This window comes from Cyanidioschyzon merolae, chromosome 7, assembly GCF_000091205.1.
Source record: "Cyanidioschyzon merolae strain 10D DNA, chromosome 7, complete genome".
NCBI classification, from domain to species: Eukaryota; Rhodophyta; class Bangiophyceae; order Cyanidiales; family Cyanidiaceae; genus Cyanidioschyzon; species Cyanidioschyzon merolae.
Window position 1 is genome coordinate 537,732 of NC_010133.1, and position 14,641 is coordinate 552,372.

The 14,641-nt window shown below is 55.1% G+C and overlaps 3 protein-coding genes and 1 non-coding gene across 4 annotated transcripts, besides 1 other annotated feature; 3 read left to right on the forward strand and 1 right to left on the reverse strand.

Annotated features, from left to right (window-relative positions):
• Positions 1-23: 23 nt before the first annotated feature.
• On the forward strand, positions 24-1,982 carry CYME_CMG205C (hypothetical protein, conserved; the record flags this gene model as incomplete). Its single annotated transcript, XM_005535928.1, has 1 exon — positions 24-1,982. One exon carries the CDS (start codon positions 24-26, stop codon positions 1,980-1,982), a length of 1,959 nt encoding a protein of 652 aa, XP_005535985.1.
• Positions 1,162-2,033: a sequence feature (possible transcribed region).
• A 1,086-nt stretch (positions 2,034-3,119) lies between these two features.
• On the reverse strand, positions 3,120-4,058 carry CYME_CMG206C (similar to peroxisomal membrane protein PMP22; the record flags this gene model as incomplete). Its single annotated transcript, XM_005535929.1, has 1 exon — positions 3,120-4,058. One exon carries the CDS (start codon positions 4,056-4,058, stop codon positions 3,120-3,122), a length of 939 nt encoding a protein of 312 aa, XP_005535986.1.
• A 316-nt stretch (positions 4,059-4,374) lies between these two features.
• CYME_CMG207T lies at positions 4,375-6,233 on the forward strand. Its single transcript, XR_002461291.1, has one exon. It is a non-coding gene; the product is annotated as a hypothetical transcript (transcript).
• Positions 6,234-10,837: 4,604 nt separating this feature from the next.
• Positions 10,838-11,755, forward strand: CYME_CMG208C (retroelement; the record flags this gene model as incomplete). Its single annotated transcript, XM_005535930.1, has 1 exon — positions 10,838-11,755. One exon carries the CDS (start codon positions 10,838-10,840, stop codon positions 11,753-11,755), a length of 918 nt encoding a protein of 305 aa, XP_005535987.1.
• Positions 11,756-14,641: the final 2,886 nt, after the last annotated feature.

The following is a 14,641-nucleotide window of genomic DNA, read 5'->3' on the forward strand; positions in this document are numbered from 1 at the left end:
GGCGTACTGCCGCTGCCATAGTTATGGAAAACTTGCTCTTCCAGGCAGAAGGAATCGGAACCGGGAACGACACCGATTCTGAACCCGGCGATGAGCGCAACTCAACAACCGAGCTCTGGGAGCACAGCGCTGCGGCACTGGCGCGCAACCCCTGCGGCTGTCCTGCAGAAGAAAGCCAAGCACGATGTTGCCGCGACCTAGACGCTAGGCAAAACTCCCATAGTCATCCGGAACAACGAGCGATCGTCTGTACGCACGAGGCGGTGTTCAGCCTCGACGAACGCGGCTCAGTAGCGGCTCCGTCGCTGGATACCCGACACTTACTTGCTGAGCCACCGGCACTCGCAACCTCGCTTGGCACCCATTATCGGCAAATTGGGCTTGCCGTTCCGCCAAATGGGGAACTGCAGTGCTTCACGCCTCGAGGAGAGGCGCTTTCAGCCTACTGGCGAACGAGTCAACTCGGGGGGCCTGTCACGAGTACCTGCGTCGGCGAACTGGATCCGCTCGAGCACGTCGCTAACCAGACCGTGCTGGACGCGACATCGAGCCGGGGGCTCACTACACCCGCAGAGCACCATGAAAAGGGCATTGCAGAGCCAGTGACGACGCAACCCGTTTTCCGAATCGTTCTCACAGGTGGTCCGTGCGCCGGCAAGACCACTGCAATGGCCCTGTTGGCTGAAAGGTTCCGTTCCCGCGGTTTCCGGGTATTCCTCGTACCAGAGGCTGCAACGCTGCTCTTTACGGGCGGTGCCGGCCAGGCGAATATCACTGGAGACTCAGAGTGTCGGATCCTGTTCCAGAGCATTCTAGCTCGCCTCCAGATCACACTGGAGGACGGTTTCTTCGCGCTGGCACAACAGTGTCGAGCGCCGTCTATCGTTCTCTGTGATCGCGGCTTCCTCGATGGTCGTGCCTACATGTCTGGAGACGAGTATACCGAAATGCTTGGTCAAAACGCATGGAATCTGATCGAGATGCGCGATCAGCGGTACGACGCTGTCTTGCACCTGGTGACTGCAGCGGATGGAGCGGAATCGTTTTACACCTGCGAGGGCCACGCTGCGCGTTCGGAAAGCCTCCGTGAAGCACGACAAGTGGACGCTCGAACCCGGGAAGCTTGGTCGGGTCATCCGCGCCTGTACGTTATCGAAAATCGCAATCGCTGGCTGGCAGAGCATTCATCGACGTGCTCTCTGGACGAGGCCCCAGCCGCTGCACCACCGAATGACCAAGAATTCCTACCGCTGGGGCACTGCACACCGTCTCCAGGTTTCGCGGAGAAAATGGAACGTCTCTTCTCCATCGTTTGCCGGCTTGTTGGCTTGCCAACTCCGGCCCATATGCTGGATCGCAAGTTCCTTCTCACGCCCGACGCGAACATGGTGAATCATTTGCGAGCAGATCCACATGTTCGTGGCCTGCAGACGTTTCGCGTTGAGCAGACATTCCTCATTCGCGCGCAGGCCTCTAGTAGCAATGACAAGTCGGATCCCAAGAACCAATCCCAGGCACCAGTGTTTTGGGCCAGTCAGCAAGAGCATGTGCGGCGGCGAGGTCGAGACGGTTTCCATAGCTACACGCACTGCATCCGCCGCCGCTATGCAGAATGGAGTCACCAGCAATCGAATCCAATCTCAGAGCGCAAAGCACAGCCGTGGGTTGAACTGCGCCGCAACATCAGCCTCCAAGAGTATCATTTGTTGCTGGGGTACGCAGACCCACGTCATCGGACGCTTTTAGTATGGCGTTCCTGTTTCTTCTATCACAATGCTTACTTTGTTCTAGACCAGATAGAGAACGCAAACGTTGGGCCGGTGGCGCTTCTTCGAACGAGCGCTTCGTCAACGTCGCGCTCGGGGTCGACGGACGCGCCGACGCCTGCGGGACTCCCGCTCAGCAACTGCGTTCGCTGTGAAGTGACCGCTGATGCGAGGTACGCATTCTACGCCCTGTCTCGACGCTGTCCATGTAGTTAGCGTCGGTAACCGTTGCGAGGAACGCACGAGGTCGCAACGCGAAGATGTGACGGGAGGCCAGCGAACGCGCTCGAGTCCGGGGCGCAGGTGGATGCGCACTGCCGGAAATAGATGGACATGATGGAACAAGACTGAATATTTGCGTACAGCGACAATACCGTGCATGCGTTCGTTTCCTTCAACGCCTTCGAAGAGAATACCTTCCTCCGGGGCACCTGTTTCGGTGTCGATGACACCATCGAGTCGTCGATTATCGTGGCTATAACATTGTGGCGATTCGTTTGCCTGGAGAGCGACGCCAGTGTGTCGTGTTCACCACGGCCGTCGCTGAGCTCGTGGTGGTGCGGACGCACGTGGATAACGCGCCACGGGCCACCACCTTCAACAGGCCGCTGCAGGCACGTCAATGCTCGCTGCACGACAACTTTTCATATGTCTCTGGATTCTCCCGACGCAAGCATTAACCGCATCGTAGTGGCTCAAGAGCCGGTCCGATGCAGGGGCGCAACAGGTTAGCGTCTGTGTCGAGGCTTTTCATTGAGGCGACGGAACGGATCAGGTAGCAAAACGGGAGCGCACTCCCCGGGCGCCTGACTTGCATAAGCACGATGGCGCGCGAGGATTGCAGAGTTACCGCAGGTCGATGATGGGCACGAGTGACGGCGCAAGAAGGCCGTTTCGTACACCTTTCTCTCGATTTCATTCGAAGAGGTATGTGTATGGTCATTAAAGAACATGCGAGGGATGAGCCAAATGCATTGGACAGCACGCTTGTTGTCTGGGAATGCGCAAATCGGTAGCAACAGAAGCAGCGGCAATTCGGTCGCCTCCTGGCCTTAGCTGCTGGCCCTGCACGGCTGCGGGTGCAGCGCCCCGGACGCTTCGGATGGTATGGACGGCCTCAAGCGTGAGGACCAGAGTTTGAACCTCGCAGATTCTCGAAACGCATCCCATGAGCGGGGCGATATGGTTCGCGTTCATCACTGGGCCATAGAATGCAGGAGGTGATCAACCAGCACGATCTCTTTATTGAGGAACGAATTGGCGCTCGGGTTACGATTGCCTACGCAAGAACGTTTCCTATAGGCACGTTCCAGGGAAGAACACGCACATGATGATTTCCGATGAATCCAGGGTTCACTTTTTGCCGCTGATATCGTTAACTTTTGTTTTCCCCGAGCTCGATCCGCTTTTGGATGGCCCGACTTGCACGGATGCCGGCCGACTCGTTGCGAGAATCGATAGGAACATGTTATAAGCAATTTGAATTGAGTTGATGTAAAGAAGGCGCTGACTCGGTGGAACGAAGCGAAAGTTAATGGCGTGCGCAACGGGCCAGACCGACCACGAGGCGCGAACTCCCGTGAACGTATCTGCCTTGATTTTCTTCACGGTTTCCTCAGTCGATGCACCGCTCAGCAAGCTTGTGTATCCCAGGAAAATTGCGGTGAATATGGGCGCCCACAGCAGCTGGTCAAGTGCAACTTTGGAGACCACTTCCCGCACGCCGGTTCCCTTGATCATCTGATCCAGAAATTGGTACCAATAATGGCCCGTTGATCCGTGAATGAGGAATCCAAACGACATCATGCGGAAAAGGCGCTTCTTATCCAGTTTCTGCTTATCTAAAAAGTGCTGCGCTAGCACGTCGCCTAACCCGAAACCAACTAGAGACGTGAACATCTTCGTCAAAAGCGGCCGCTTAGCCAGGTTTTGGAGGTAGAGCGCCCACAGGGCAGCGAGCGGGTTCGGTCGACCCGACGCGCCGCCACCACCTCCGCCACCACCACCACCACCTCCGCCACCACCACCGCTGCCGCTGCGACTACCACCGCTACCTCCCGTTCCTCCGTACGCAGGAGCCGCAGTACCCTCAGGCGGAACAGCGAAGCAGGCGCGCATCCGACGCTGCATCGGGGCGCCCTGCGCGCTCGCGCCGAGCGGTCGCCGGTGCCCCTGCGCCGGCACCCTGCGCCCCACAGAGCAACGAAGAGGTGTCGTGTGCACAACCCCGCACGTCCTCGCGGAACGCCCAGGTACCTGCAGCAAACCCGACACAAAACATACGTCAATCATTTAAAAGACTCGCTTCGGTTGTGGAAAGATGGATCCGCACACAAGTTCGCGCACGAAACCGCTGCCGCTCACTACCGTTACCGGCTGACTCAAGCGACACCACAGCGCGTACGCTCGTGCAAAGCGCGCCGGCGATTCGAGCGAGCGTTACGCGCAGTCATCGAAGCGCAGCTGGCGCTGCCGGTGTCTGTCGATGATGATCACGGAGGTGCGCGCGCACCAGCGAGATCGTCGAATGCACGCCACGTTGCATCGTGTGTGTGCGCGCGCGATCTGAAGCAGCAGGCGTGCAACAGTGCCTTGAGTGTGCGTGTACGTGTGCGTGTGCGCCTGCTGCTGGCACGGTATGCTGGAACGGATGCGTTGGCGAGCGTGCCTTTGTTGTGGTACGCGTTCGCTGGAGCGAGTGCCCGCTATTCGGGAAGCACTGTGATGCTCGTGGCGGTATTTCCATGAGGTAGGTGTCGGGAGCGGATACGAGTCTAGCCGTACGATCAACTTGCAGAGCGTTGGGTACTGTCCAGTGCATCCTGGGAGCGGTACTGGGTGATGCGGAATCGAGGCCACCACCGATACGCGAGCGCCAGTATCTCGTTGGGCGGCACGCGGGCGTTGGTCGGTGTCAGCGCGCGGTTCATAGGGTGCAACTGGGCAGACGGGCGGGTGCGGCGGCGGTCCCTATGCGTTCGTATGTAGGCTATCGTTTGACTCCAGGTGGCTCTGTTTCGGACGGCGTTTGTCGGGGACTTCAGCGCACCTGCTCGTAATTTTCGCTGAAGATCGTCATGGGAACGACTTCGAGTGGGTACGTTCCGCTCGCAGAGAATGGGGGTTTTCTGAAACCCGACTGAGCACCTCACACTGCAACTGCGATTCTTGAGTTCCTGTTGATCTGGATGGTTTCCAGTTGGAAATCAATACGGGGGACTCTTGTTGCCAAATTGACAGTGGCGGCTGATAGACAAGACCTGCAGAGTGGATTCTACCGGGCCTTCGATTCCCGTTCGGGATTCCGCGCTGCATGCGAATACCCGGAGGCGACGACGTGACCGCCGCCTGGTATGAGCCTGGTGTGACCCAGGCCATAAAGTCATCTGTTTGTGATGCCCATGCAGCATGCGATTCAAGGCGCTGTCATGGCGCCCGCTGCCTACTACCGTCCCGAGTCGGATACGCACCAATCTGAGATCACTGGAGTGCAGTGGCTGCCTCCGCGATATTCACGCGTGTGCTTTACGAACCATCCTTTTCGGATGTGCGAGCGCACGATCGGCTGCACTGGAAAGCGATATTGTGTAACCACCGCAAGGAAGCCGCCCTTGTTAAACGCAATGCGATGCTGAATACGACTGTCGATTTCGCGATCAAGCCAATATTGTGTAACCACCGCTAGGAAGCCGACCCTGTTAAAAGCGATACCACACAGAATATGACTGTCGATTTCGCGATCAGGCCAATATTGTGTAACCACCGCAAGGAAGCCGACCCTGTTAAAAGCGATACCACACAGAATACGACTGTCGATTTCGCGATCATGCCATTCGTAGTGCCATGCTCGGACTCTAGTGTGTAGCACTGTACTGCGCAAGGATCGGGGTGATCTCTTCCATATATCTACACATGACATCGTATGAAGCTGGTGCTTGTTCCGACGCACCACATCTACATGGATATATAAACAAGGACGGCGTCATGTTTTCCGAGGTCGAGTGCGCTCGGTGAAAGAGGAGAGCATGTTCCCTTCAGGTTCCACACTGATTGACATCTGTGTCTCCCACATGCATACGCCAGTATTTGAAAATCTAGAGAGCGCACCAGTATCGTGCCAGGATGGTGTGTGCCTCTGAAACGGCGAAAGCCGCGCAGTGCCATGCAGCTGGCAGTACCATCTGGACACTGCGGACACAGGTGGCCGCGCACCGTCTTTTCCCGAGAGCGCATCCCATGATGCGCCACGGACGCGGGAAATCGCAGGTCGTGTCACGGAAACAGCAGATTCCGTGACGCCGGCGATGAACAGCGCATGCGCGCATCACGTATCTAGGCCGCAGCGCGCGACGTGGTGCGCGGCAGATGTGTATGTATGTGTCATTATTTCCCTGAAGCAGGACGCTGCACCCGCGATGCGCTTCTAACGACGCATCTGATTTTATTGAGACGATGCGGTAAACACGATATCGGTTAGCACTCGTGTGCCTGCACCGGACCTCTTGGACGGTGAGAATCTCGGGAACTGGTTATCCCGAAGAAATCGAAGCCAGCCGCGTCGACGAAGCGTTGCCGGAGGAGCTCGGGCGACATAGTCGTATTCGTCCTGTCACCGAAAATCACACGTATAACAGCTTGATAATCTAGAGCACGACACTGATTGGGTGTGTCGATGTGGCGTAAACGGTTGCTCAGCTCAGGCACGTCGGGCCGATACTGCCGACCAAGACACCTGAGCGATCTGGTGTCCCGCGCAAGCTGGTGCCGGACGCACGCAACATTCGGAGAGAGTCGGCAGTTCCCTTTCGGTGCTGAGTTTGCGTCTGCGACCACTCGATTAGTATACGAAACGCACACCTGCCGTTTACAACCATTGTAGAGCTTGCCGTTCCGGACTTGTGCCCGAACCTTCATGTTTCCTGATGGCGCACTATCTATGCTGTAGTTCGCCTGCATTCAAAGAATTCAGCTTTCCATGGAGCCTCCTTTGCGTTTTCAGTATGCGCAAATGCTCCCTGTGTTCTGAATGTACACGATGATGCCAATCTCGTCCGTGCTCTCGCCGTTGATAGACCAGCGGTTGCCAACTATACGCCATGCAATAGTTCCCACGAAGCAGTCTGCATTTATCTCCGCCACTGCTGCATCATCGACTTGGTAGAGATATCCATCGGAGTTGGCCTGAAACGGTTCATCGGTAACAGTAACATCATTGATAATGCAGCATTCACCGAAGCATAACGTGTTTCCCTCGAAGTAATCACCGTTAACCATGCGAACCGTGATGTACGACGGGCAAGATTCGCTGTTGACACTGTAGTCATTTTCGAGGTCACTGGTGTACCACTGAGCTTCATAGAGACCGTCCTCGCAACTGGAATAGAAATACGAGCCACTATCGCACAGGTTACTTGGGCTGCAGGAGGAACAGTCCGTTTGAATACTGTTCTCTATCGTGCCGGTATCTGTATAGCACTCATAATAACAAGTCTGCCCCGAAACGGGTTCCTGCATAAAAGACAAGACAAACACGAGCGTCAAAAACACGAAAAGAGCACGCTTGCAAGACATAAGGTTGGCGCTTTCGAGCAGAGTCTATAGCTTTTACTTCAACAACAAGCGACGCAGTTACGTACTATGTGACTGTCACGCTGCGCGACACGCACACCGAGATGCAGCCGTGTCACGCTGCGCGACACGCACACCGAGATGCAGCCGCGTCACGCCACCTGTGCATGGTGCACACGGATGCGCTCACAACGCCCCCAACGGATAGGAGATCTCCCAACGACGTGCGTTGTATGAGAGCCGCCGCCGCCGCCGCCGAGCTTCACACGAGCGCATGACGTATCTGCGCGTCGTGTTCGCGCTTTGCGTATCTGGGCGCTGTCGTTGCGCTCGCGAGCGGCGGCGTCGTTTACTGGCGGGCAGCGCTGGTGTATTCGCGGTACGCGGTGCTGTATGTTGTACGCGAGCGCTGAGGAATCGGAAAGGTGGTATAAGTGTACCGAGTGGTCTGGGTGGCCATTGGGCACGCTCAGGGCGTCGTTGTTGACAGCAGGGATCCTGTTTCGCTGCTCGGTAGAGCTAAGAACGACTCAAACAGAAGGAGTTCGCATAGCGACCGAGGGCGGAAACGGCAAACTTTGAACCTATTCTAGCTGCTATCGATAGCAGGCTTTGCGGACTTTCTCGGAGACTGTTTCCTTTTCCGCTCTTTTTTTTCTGCAAGTTTGACTGGGCTTGTTTCTCGTGTCTATCTTGCACTGTTGCTGTGAGCTGTTGAAGGATGTACACAACAGCGGTATAGCTCCGACCTCGCTGCCTCTGGTTGCTTTTCACGCTTCTCATATGCAGTATTTCGTTGCAACCTACGCTCCTGTTGCCTTTTTCATGAACTTTGGTGGCAGGAACGATGCGCCTTTTGCAGCGGTGTCACCTGGCAATGCTCGGATGTTGCAGCAGGTCTGGTGCACCTGCTGCAGCGCGGGCTCGCCCTGCAGCCCACGAAGGCTTGTCGCACCGCTCGGTACATGCCCGTGCGGGCCAGGGAAGGGTCGCGCGATGGTCTCCCCAGTTTCCACACCGGGTGCCGTATCCTACGTTCACGGGCTACTGCATGGCGACTGTATTGGCAAGTAGGCCGTCGGCCGGAGAATCAAGCGGAGGCTGTTCCATTCTGTCGAAGATTTGCGGGACGAAACTTCGTCTATGGTGAAACCAGCACCGGGAAGGAACCCCAGGCTGAAGCACAAATCGAGATATTTCGATCCGTATGCGCTCGCCTGGGGCAGTTCGGTGGAGCGTTTCCACAGGGAGCTGTGGTAGCCACGAGACGAACTCGTATCCAAGATCTTTTTTTTACGCGCAAACAGAAGAGACCCGAGTCTCCGGGAGCATATCCGTGCGAAATATGATGATGCTACTGTTGCGTGCCGTTTTGCAAACCGCCACAGAGAGACGCACACCTTTCGAACAGATAGAATTACTAGCCGTGACAGGTTCAATGAACTTTTATGTTTGAGCTTGTGGAGAAATCGAGAAAGGACGGCGCCCAGTTTATCCATGGTCATTGCAACAGAAGGCATTGTTGCGCCTTCGCAATACCTTGGCCCAGGGAGTTTGGAAACATGAACCATGCGTGATATGCGCACGCTGCTTCGGAGGAAAGGAGACAAGCCGAGGCTCCTGCGTATCCACTGGACCATGAAATAGAGTCTTTTGAAAGGCCTCGTATAAGAGCATCCCGAATCATGAAGAATCCGATGGTGTACCAAATTCTAGCGGCAAGGCGTTGAATAAACCACTTCGAACATTCGACCCAGAATCCTAAAACTACGAATACGTCGGAACGTTCGTACTGGCGCACTTTGAGTCTCAAGTCTGCGGGTCAAAAAACAGTCCGAGAACCTCGAAGACCAGGAACAAAAGCGCGCAGTTATGTGGTTCTTTTCAGTCTGCCATGAGTCGAGGGCGAGCGACTGAGCGCGAACGCTCAAGGCAGTACCGCCCCAAAGTCGTATTCTTCCTCGCTATACGCGGAATCTCTGGGGCGTAGTGAGCCGAAAAAATACAGAAAAAACAAAACAAACTAGTTGCAAAATATTGATTAAAGAACACCTATCTTATGGACCTACACACCACGGCCGCCTAAGAGGTTCCAATTTTCCTGGAGAAGCTCTGAAAGTGGGTTAACACGGGGTGCTTGGACGACGGCGATAGAAGACCACGACAGGAACCTTGACCGCAACGAACGGAGAGGCGGAGGCAGTAGCATCACAAAGTATTGACGAAAATGCTGAGCAGACATTCGCACCTCCCGAAACAACGCTGCAGGTGCGGGCACATATTCTGGATCCATCCTCGAACTCGGACTCAGGATTACCTCCTACCATGGGTACCTACCTCGACTTTGGAAACAGTCTCGGCGGATACTTTGGAAGACGGCTGGCGGCATGTTCACGGTCGAAACTGGAGTAAGCGACTTGCCCGCGTATGTGTTTGGGGAGCGGATACGTAGCTGCTGAAAGGGTGTTTTGCAGACTGTTCCCAATGGTTGCGGGTAGCTTCACGCGTCCGGCAAGATAAAGTTTGCATTCGAATCGACCAAGACTAATGTACTTCTGTTGCTAACTTCGCGCTGTGCCAAGCACTCAATGGACGACTGGAATGCAGGAAGCGCTGGTGGCGTGTGCGTTCACACACCCCGTGGAGCGTGCGTCTAAATCGACGACGTATCTCTGGAGCACCGCAGCGCCATTCCTATTTCCTTATGCGCTATGACTCGATAGGTTTCGCATCATGGAATATTTGTGAGATAGCCCCGATACTAGACGACGAGAAGTCGAATTACCAGTACAGTAATGAGGAACTGATACAAATCGAGGACTCTACCTTAGCGATAGAGACCCAACGAGATACGGAGAAGGAGGTACAGAGCCATCATGATCCAACCAGAAGCAAAATAACCAGAGAAAGTAGCTCAGGACAGAGCCCGAAGAAGAAGACCAGCAAGAGAAAACAAGAGAATAGAAAGAAGAACTCCGAAACGAGCCCATCACAAGTCATCCCCGGAAAGAACACCCCAGCCGGAACTCAAGAAAGCTGTCAAAAAACTCAGTCACCTACTCACAACGCGGTAGATCCGAAAAGCCGTGCATGCAAATCATTAGACCAACCGGGACGGCTGGCACCAGAACGTAAAAGTTGCAATCCGCAGTACCTGAAACGACGTACCAATACCCAGATTGATGAATGCCACCGACTCTATCAGATCGTCAACCGCACCGCCTTACGCGCCAACGCCGGAGACAAGGAAGCGAAGGCAGTCCTAACGGCGCTACAGGCGCAACGTGAAGAAGCTATCAAAAGAAAGAAGAAACTTTCCAGAGAAGACAAACGAGAGGATCGAAGCCGCAAAATCGCCTCCCTGGCGAAATCTATGCTGGAGAGCACCACCGAAGATGAGACTTGGCGCTCCATTCGATCGAGACTGGAGCCACCAAAAAAGTGCTTGGGGCTCACACCAATCGTTGATAAGGAAGAGCTGAGGACGGAGGGTGCCTCAGTGAATGAGGCCTGGACAGACCACGGGACAGAGCTGCATGAAGACGCAACTGGGCACTGCCAAGACCCAATCTATCGGCACCAATATGCCGCAGAAGTACCGCGCATCGAACCGGTACTTGGAATGGAACGACCCAATCTTCTGGCCTGAAATCGCTGAGACACTCTTAAGCTCATGCAACCGCAAAACACCTGGCATCGACGGTATCGCTGCCGAGTGGGTGAAACTGGCGACACCAGAAGGCGAGACAACAGGGACACCATGGATACCAGATGAACCTGACACAAGCTTAGGCAAACGCTTTCTGGAGCTCATCCAACGCATGTTTGAAGAGGCATACATCCCTGATGTATGGGGGACTGCCGAGGTCGTACCGGTCCTCAAAAAAGACTCCCACACAGACATGAACAGCTACCGGCCTATTCGCCTCATCCCGTCAATCATGAAGCTACTTTGCGCCATCCTCACGAACCGTATCCACAGCGGCCTCCAGGAGCGCAAGTTCTTCGCCCCAGAACAGGCTGGATTCCGGAGCCGCGAGGAGTGCATGAGCCATGCCCTGACCTTCATTGAAGTGGTGCAACGTCGCTTCACTAGCGACCAACAACCAACTTACGTATGCTTCATCGACTTCCAAAAGGCCTCGGACACGGTCCCGCACGAGGCTCTATTTCTGAAGATGGAACGTGCCGGAGTCTCCGAAAAGTGCTTAGCGTTCTTCCGTGCGCTCTATGTAGACTCATGGATGCGCATCCGACTGGGCGACGGCTCAAGAACCCCTTCGATAAGAATGCGCCGTGGACTGCGACAGGGCGATCCCGCATTCCCGCTCCTTTTCAACATCTTCATCAACGACCTGCTGAACAACTGCAGACAATACGTGCTTGAGGTGCCGTGGATAGACTGGGGAGATGCCCGATGAGGAGCCCTCATGTAGGAACCGCCTCGCAGGCCTTCTATTTGCGGACGATGTCGTGCTGTTGGTACCCGCCCCGGAAACGCTTGCGGGTAGCATGGAACAAGTCAGCGACTGGGCCGATCGCTGGGAGATAAGCATAGGAGCATCGAAGTGCGGCGTCATGGTCATTCATGGAGACTCGCAGAGCATTCGCAATCGCTCGTGGCGGTTGCAGAATCAGGAAATTCCGATCGTGGAAAAATATCGCTACCTGGGGGGTCTGTCGCACATCGACGCTCGACGAAAAGGCACACGTCGACGAGATGATCGCCAAGATGCATAGACGTACAGCGATCGCACGCCCATTCTTATCCGACCCCTCTACCTGCATAGCAATCCGTACCAGCGCACTAAGGATGTGTATCATCCAGCCTGCGACCTGGGGTGCTGAATGGTGCGGCATGAAGCACCCAAATGCCTCGCGTCTGCAGGCAGCCGCCAACAGGGCAATGCGACTCGTTGTTGTTGGGTGCTCAGTACAGAGCAGAGCAACCACCGCGCTGGCACTCGGACTTGAACTCCAAATACCCTCGACAGAGGCGATAGCAGCAGGCTGCCGGGCATGTATACGGGCGAAGGGCTCCACTATGCGCACCTCTTTGAGTCGGATTTTCATGCAGACCCCAACGCACCGCAAGAACTCTTGGATGAAATCGACGCAGATTTGGCTGAAGCGCCTCTTGGGCGAAAACACGCTCCCCAATCTTTCCCCCAGGGATATAGAAGGCTCCCGCCGCCTCAAGCGAACGGTCCAAACACCAATATGGGATCGTAGACACGGAACAAGTCGCGCCGGTAACGCCGGCTTTACTCTATACCGGAACTACACCCTAGCATACACATGCAAGTACTGGCGGGAGGCGCTGGAATTCCCGGGACTTGCTCGAGGTACCCAGTGGCTCGCCAAAATGCGCGTTGGTGGCTTCTGGCTAGCAGCACCGGCTCTAAGCCGTATAGGAACACTGGAATCGCACTGGGAATCACACTGTCCCTGCTGTGGAAACGAGACCCCCGAGACGCTGACACATTTAGGCCTACAGTGGCCGCGCTGGAAACAGGAGCGCAGCGAGCTCCTTGAAGGACAGCAGCAGCTGGGCATCACCGTGATAGACGAAGGTCGGACACTCACTCTGAGTGTAGCACTGGCAATTGATGGTCCGCTAACCGAGCCTCAGCGCTCATTAGTGGCCAAAAAACTCACATGCTACCTTGTAGGTAAAAGGTCCAGCGAATCGGATGCGCATACGGGCGCAGTGCGCTTTCTGCGCCTACCTTCTGTGGTGGGTGTCAAGCACAAACCCGCATTGCCAACCAAGAACGCATTCCGTGCATGATCACGAGGAAGAGAGGCGGCTCCCAGAATTCATCCTAACAGCCAAGTTTCTCCAGCGTGTCGTGTAGCGAAGGCAGGCCTGCATCCGCAGACTGCCCGAGCGCAAACTGACGACGAGACCCGATTCTACGTCGGGTGAACCACGCCTCGAGCCGACGCCCTCTGAGGTATAGGAAAGCTGTTCTAGCTCTATGAACTATCTGCTCCAGCGGTTCAGGTGCCAAGGCGGATACGGAACGGCAGGCACTCGGAACACACGATAGGACATATGAGGCGACAAGAATATCCGAGATGAAACATGGGTAATGTAATTTGAGAGTATGGTGTTGATGGACACCTCTCCTCGCACTGAAAAAAAAACACACAAAACAAGTAAGAAAAGAAAAATGCGCATAATCGGGGAACGCTGGCCTAAGAAAACGTTTTATCAATGAAAAAAAAATGCGCATCACGTATCTAGGCCGCAGCGCGCGATGTGGTGCGCGGCAGATGTGTATGTATGTGTCATTATTTCCCTGAAGCAGGACGCTGCACCCGCGATGCGCTTCTAACGACGCATCTGATTTTATTGAGACGATGCGGTAAACACGATATCGGTTAGCACTCGTGTGCCTGCACCGGACCTCTTGGACGGTGAGAATCTCGGGAACTGGTTATCCCGAAGAAATCGAAGCCAGCCGCGTCGACGAAGCGTTGCCGGATGAGCTCGGGCGACATAGTCGTATTCGTCCTGTCACCGAAAATCACACGTATAACAGCTTGATAATCTAGAGCACGACACTGATTGGGTGTGTCGATGTGGCGTAAACGGTTGCTCAGCTCAGGCACGTCGGGCCGAGACTGCCGACCAAGACACCTGAGCGGTCTGGTGTCCCGCGCAAGCTGGTGCCGGACGCACGCAACATTCGGAGAGAGTCGGCAGTTCCCTTTCGGTGCTGAGTTTGCGTCAGCGACCACTCGATTAGTATACGAAACGCACACCTGCCGTTTACAACCATTGTAGAGCTTGCCGTTCCGGACTTGTGCCCGAACCTTCATGTTTCCTGATGGCGCACTATCTATGCTGTAGTTCGCCTGCATTCAAAGAACTCAGCTTTCCATGGAGCCTCCCTTGCGTTTTCAGTATGCGCAAATGCTTCCCGTGTGCGGAATGTACACGATGACGCCAAATGCGTCCGTGCTCTCGCCGTTGATAGACCAGTTTCTGGCATTTGCAGCCCATGCAATAGTTCCCACGAAGCAGTCTGCATTTATCTTCGCCACACCTGCATAATCGACTTTGTACAGATGCCCATCGGATTTGGCCCGATACGGTTCATACTTAACAGCAACATCATTGGCACTGCAGCATTCGTCGAAGCATATCGTGTTGGCCTCGAGGTAATGATAGTTAACCAAGCGAAACGTAATGTAGGACGGGCAAGGAACGCTCTTGACACTGTAGTCTACATCCAGAAAACTGGTGTACCACTGAGCGTCAAAAGTGCCGTCCTTGCAATTGGAAAAGAAGCTCAAGT